General features: G+C 45.6%; 1 protein-coding gene across 2 annotated transcripts in view; it reads left to right on the top strand.

Moving 5' to 3' along the window:
* Window positions 1-757: 757 nt before the first annotated feature.
* Window positions 758-6,000, top strand: part of ZC2HC1A (zinc finger C2HC-type containing 1A) — a 338,183-nt gene continuing 332,940 nt past the window's right edge. The window contains exon 1 of one of the 2 annotated variants that reach the window (XM_085605382.1): window positions 758-905. In XM_085605382.1, coding sequence (XP_085461508.1) covers window positions 890-905 — 16 coding nt within the window. In that variant the 5' untranslated portion in view covers window positions 758-889. The remainder of the gene's footprint in view (window positions 906-6,000) is intronic. The other variant, XM_085605383.1, reaches the window with a different exon arrangement.

Genomic DNA, 6,000 nt, shown 5'->3' with positions numbered 1-6,000 from the left:
CACAACCTATGATCCGGAATGTTACCACAAAGTAGAAGATAGCAAACAAACACTCTCAGGCACACTAAGCATGCTGATTTCAAAGTGAAATACTTCTAAAACGACTTCTATTGATTCAAGGTTGAAAAGGAATGATTTCAAGTAAAATAAAGTGCCGTAATAATGCTGCAAAATTTCAATTTTTGTGCCATAAAATTTGCACATCTATTCAGCAATATCCTGGGAAGGTCTGTAAAGAACCGGTCTTGAATTCAAGCCTTGCATGCAGCTGCAGTTACTTACTGACATCACTGAACAAGTACGTTTGACAGGAAGGTGCGCTATAAGTGCCAAAGCTTTTAATGCAACTACTTGTGGTGTCATTATGAAGCCAAAGTTCATTTGATATAACGTTCAGTAATGTCATCATTAGGTAATCACTGGTCTAGAAACATTAAACAGCTTACCTCTTTTGAGTTACTTAATGTTGAGCAGTACGTTATTTGGGAATTAATTAATATGAGGGTGTGGAGCTTAGGCACCGGATGTGATGAAACATGCAGTAATGCAATGCCAGGAGCGCTGGATATAAGCAACTCCAGTCATAACTGGGCGTATTCTTGGAATTACCGAAACAACGACCTGCTTTGTAATGCCTTAGGCCCGAACCTTGCACGTTCCAGTGCTTGTATCTTCTGCGCTCGCTCCCGAGCTGTTGCTTTAAGAGCCTTGGCAGCTCCGTTTCGTTCCCTGTCTAAATGGGCGAAATACGCGCACGCGTTCCTCCCTTTAACGTGCTACACGGCCAATGGGCGTAGACGACAGTGGACGCTGGGGGCGTGGCTTCCTGCTGGCAGGCTGAGACTTTCAGTTACCACAGCAGCGGGCGGAGGCTCGAACGGCTGGAGCCATGGAGGGGCTGGAAGGTGAGTCGTGCGATGGGTAGACTGTGATGTCAGAGTTATGTTGTAATGGTTACAGCGGTAGCATAGCAAGGAATGCGTTTTTGCAGCTCCTGTTCCCGGCTTCATACTCTTAGAGAGGGTGAGAACCCACCATTGGTCATGGTCCATGCAGAGCACAATACCCTACTGCGGCTCGTCACTGCTGGGGAAATGGTCATCTCGGGCAACATTGCGCAGCTTTTTTTCGCGTTTGTCACATTGGGTTTTGCTCAGCCAAAGGGGTTTTCTATGTATCGAAGTGCGCATCACTCGCTGCACTCTACTGGCAGGCTGTTCAGGGCCATAGGGAGAAGGCAGACTCGTGAGTATGCCCTCCTTGTTATCACAGTTGTCCTCGCCGTCGCACACTGGCGTTCGAAGCTCAATGCTCCTTTAACCAGTTTAAGCATACTTTCATAGGCTCATGACGCTTAGCGCATCCTCCTCGTAGGTATTATTACGAGCCGGTGGAGTTTCCAAATACGAACATCATCACCGTGCGTATCATTATGTATTATGTAGCCTGGCTACCCGCCTGGTCGTCTGATTGCTTGTGGTTTTTTTTTTTTGCATGAGGGCATCATTCGGCCCAGTGACATTCTAAGCACAATGCCAGCATATGCACATTCTTTATTTTATTTTTTTAAGAGCTTTGCATTGTTGCCATTGATGCATGTCCCTAGAGTACGCTATCAATTGACCCCAGGTCGTGATGGGTCCTCTCAGCTGGATGTGTTTTTTTTTTTTTTGTTTAGCACCCAGCAGTAATGGCTCTTAACTATTCAATGGAAAGAAAAGGTACACTACTCGGGACACTTAATTCTGTGTCTGGACCCTCCAAGACTGGATGAAAGTCACCTTCATGAATTGGAGCAACATCGTAGCAATAATTTATTTGAGCATTGTGTGGTGAACAGAAGTAGGTCCACTCCGTAATATCTTTAGATATGTTTATTTCAAGTTAATATCTTGAGCAGAGCCCCACCAGGTGAAGCCTTCCTGCTGCTCAACCCATTCTCCCAATTAACAATCTCCACTCCATACCACATTCACACTCGCTGAGCAGCAGGTACAACACATTGCAACGATTTAAGGCATCATGTGTGTGGTGTCGACATCGCCTGCTCAATCACACGCAATCAGATACTGAGTACTACACCAGGCAGATGCCAAATCCATTTTTTTGTGAATTCAGCATAATCAGATAATTTTAAAAGTGACATGCACAAGCTTTTACACTGTGTCAGAAGAAGTGACATCACAGGAAGTGGGCATGGCAATCGTGTTCAGTGCAGAATTGCTGAAAACTTAAAGCTGTTGTTGATAGACACGAAGTCCCACTATTGCTGCTATTACAGAAACCTAGACTATCCACCATTTTCAGACTCTGGCTTGTCTGCCAATTTGAGACTCTTAAAATGTTCACAATTATAATCAATGTATGTCCAAAAATTTTGGAACCGTGTTCTGATCAGCAGTTTTAAAATTATAATGTACACCAGTTTCTGAACCAAGGCATGCCACTTTTTATTCAGAATCTTTATCCATTAGCTTCAGACACTTTGCACATCTCTCATAGTTATGCCCCAGTTTTCATTCCAATATAATTTTTCATTCGCCAGTTTCAAAATCTATAGCGTGTTCCCCAGTGTCAGAATCTCAGCATGTTCTTCAAGTAACATCTGCCACAGTCACGACATGTCCTAGATTGTCAAAATCATAGCAAGGCTACCAGATTCAGAATCATGGTATGTCTAGTGTCTGTGAATATCTTGGGCTATCAAAATCTATAATTTCGGATTTCCTGTGCCCTCATACTACGGAAAGTACCAGAGGATTGAAGCAATTGAAGACCGCTTTATCCACAGTCCGTTTATTTTACGCTATAGAAAAACTATCCAATTTGTTTAACATAACACAAGAGAAACCAAATTTGGCTTCCGTAGGAAGCAATTGTCTGACCCTGCTTTAGATCAGTCTTCCCTGAGCATAGTATTTCTTTCATACATGTGAACTGCCACAGCTCGTTGGAAATTGGTATTTTAAATTGTAATTGTAACTGCATTTTTATAGTGCTTTCTACCCCTGGCGAGGCATTGAAATGCTTTACGTTTGGTAGCACACTGTTCCAGAATCCAAGCTTAGTGGTTAGTCCAGTATTCTTATTTATTGTTGACTACTAGGATTAGCAAACCATTCCATGCATTCACTCTAGTTTCTTGTGGTGGATTAAATTAATAGGCTTTGTCTACGATCGTTAGTTGGGTGGGTGCTATCTGACACATATTTGGTTGGATTAATAGATGAGCAAGAGGAAATTAGGTATTATTAGGTTGCAGGGGTAATACTTTGAGAAGTAGAGGTTGTGATCTTGTAAATGAGTGGTGGGCTGTTTTCGGAAATACATTTGTAGAGATTAAGGTGAGCATGCATGTAAGAGTAGGTTGTGCTCAGGTAGAAGAGGCAGGCAGAGGATGGGAGGCAAGTTCACTTTTGATGCCAGATTTTAGGGAAATAGAACATCTTTTTTGGGGTAACATGCTGTTTGGGGATGCAAGAATATAGCAACAAACATTATATGCACTGGAAGAACATGTTATATTGGATATTTTGACAAGCATCAGAATCAGGCAGTCTGCCTGTCCATTGCTACTCCACTGCTTTAGCCAGGCCAGCTAATGAGCTCAAGAGTTAGAAGTGAAAAGTATTGACTGGCCGTATATGTAGGGAAATATCAAGAGCCTTAGGCTGCTCTTAAAGGAAGCAGCAACCAATGCAGGTGTGGGATAAGCAGACAACAGTGTGAGGAAGCATTAGGGCAGAATGCGTGGCCGAGACATACAGGAGGGAGACAGCAGAAAATCACAGGCACTCTCACAAATTGCTTAAACAACAAGCATTTACAATGCAATGGTCTCGGCATTGTTAAAGTTAGAGCTATTGGCATTGCTCATGACACTCTCAAATGGGAGACCTATTGCATTTGCACCCACACACACAAAGCCACCCACACACACACAGAGCCACCTACATACACAGAGCCACCCACATACACAGAGCCACTCACCATCAAACGTAAAATAAGCTAAAGCTGGAGACAAGGTCGAGAGCAGACGACCAAGACTCCTGTCCTTGGCTCCTGCGCAGCATCACACTCAAACTACAGCATCCATCACAGCCCCGGCACAAACAAACTGCCAAACACTCCCAATGAAGAGCTCCGAGGAGCACACAGCCCTGGTCAAGGACAGGTCCAGCTAGCAGAGAGGCGAACACGAGCAACGCCTCGAAGACCTAAGCGCTCTCATGCAAACACAAGGTGCATTAAATCGTGCAGCTGTGTTACTCACTCTATGGCCCCGCGTACAGCTGCCAAGCAACTTTCCGTGATCTCAGCCCTCAAGAGCCGGGGAGACTTATGGCGAGAGAGAATTACTTCACCAGCTGCGACCGCCTCAAAGGAAACGGGAAGGCATTAGCTCGTGTACAAGTAAATGATTCGTAGAGCCCGGGGGTACTCGGTCCGGGTCACTGACGGGGCCGGCACGCCGAACGGAGCCGCCTTTAGCCGCTTCCAGGCTCGAACCGAACGTTCCAAGTCTCGTACACCCACAGTGTAGTGCCTTACCCCACGTTAAAGCACTACATGCTCGTCTGTGATAGACATATGCAATTGCAATTAATACTAGCGTGCATCTGGTTTCTAACATTTTATTCCTTAATGTAAGATTTTCAGGGAAATTAAGTGAGCTGCCCTAAAATCACACAATCTTAGATGAAATTGGGAAGTCTGAATTTGTGGGCTGCTGGTAGCAGGGCGGCCAATGTATCATCGAGAACACTTTCCCGCCTGTTTAGCCTACATGTTTAATACAGACTAGGGGTTCTGTAATCAAGGAGAACGAACATCTTTGTCCCACTAAACTAAACTTCCACGTTCCGCACCTCATTTTATATCCCCTCAATACTTATTAATCCCGCGTCAGAGCCTCGTTCCATTTACAGTGCAGGCTGGGTTTGCGCTTCATTCCCAGTTGTGCAGCTGGCACCACTGCACACTGTTGAAATCTACAGGGCAGTAGGCAAGGGGCAGTTGCGCGCCCTCCTTATAATGGCTACCAAGTGGTCCAGTGTGATGGGTGACACATTTAGCCAGTTCTTTGATCCCAACCGAGAGCACTGCCAATTAGATCTTTGAGCCCGCAAGATCGATGTTCTAAGCGAAACTACAAGCCCCAGGATGCAACTTCTAATCGATCATTTACCAACTACGCATGTAATTCCATCTGGGCAATAGTCGTTCAGTGCTATGGGAGAACAGTAACCCTCTCCAGGTAGGCGATTGATTCCCTCGTCTGTAGCCAAAGATTCTGAAAGGGATTACAAGTGTTTTGATTCTCATAAAATTGTCTTGTGTTTTTTTATGCGGCTGTCATGTAGTCCCGTCATTCCATGCGCCTTCAGTTGTAGTTTCGCGCTCACAAAAGGGAAAGTAAAACTACAAAGACCAGAATGCATAGCAAAAACACCCCACCCGACAGCTCTAGTTAATCGACACAATGTTGGGCGCACAGAACCACCCTAACCTGGCAGTTGTGGGTGTGTGTATGGATGGCAAGCGACATCTTTTGACACTCACCGATGCGGCTTAAGCTCTCCGACAAAGTTCTCCTCAACTTTTTCATGCTGCTGTTGTGGGGCGCGGTCTGCGGGAGAAGGTTCAGGTCGCACATCTAGAGCCGGCGCTGATGCGGGGCCGCAGTGGTCCGGGGTGACGAAAGCCGGTTTCTGCCGCTCCTCCGCAGCCTCTGAACACCAGCCGGGGCTCAGGGCCATGGAAGAGGAACCCCGCCTGCGAGTCCGATCTCGGGCTTCTGAAACACCAACATGGATTACCAGTTTCAAGGTCTGAAATAGGGCTCCATTGCATTCTATTACACAAAACAAAGTAAACGTGTGATGAAGGCCAAATTACTGACAGTTGTGCCAAGGCAGCTGGTGCGCTGAGTGCTACCCTGTCCTAGCGCTATAGTGATCCCTAAAGCTGGATATATGTAGGATCCATAATTGCCAATCC

Source organism: Triturus cristatus, chromosome 5_1 (assembly GCF_964204655.1).
Source record: "Triturus cristatus chromosome 5_1, aTriCri1.1, whole genome shotgun sequence".
In the NCBI taxonomy this organism is placed as follows: Eukaryota; Metazoa; Chordata; class Amphibia; order Caudata; family Salamandridae; genus Triturus; species Triturus cristatus.
The sequence above is the reverse complement of the archived record's forward strand: the minus strand, read 5'-3'. Positions and strand labels throughout refer to the sequence as shown.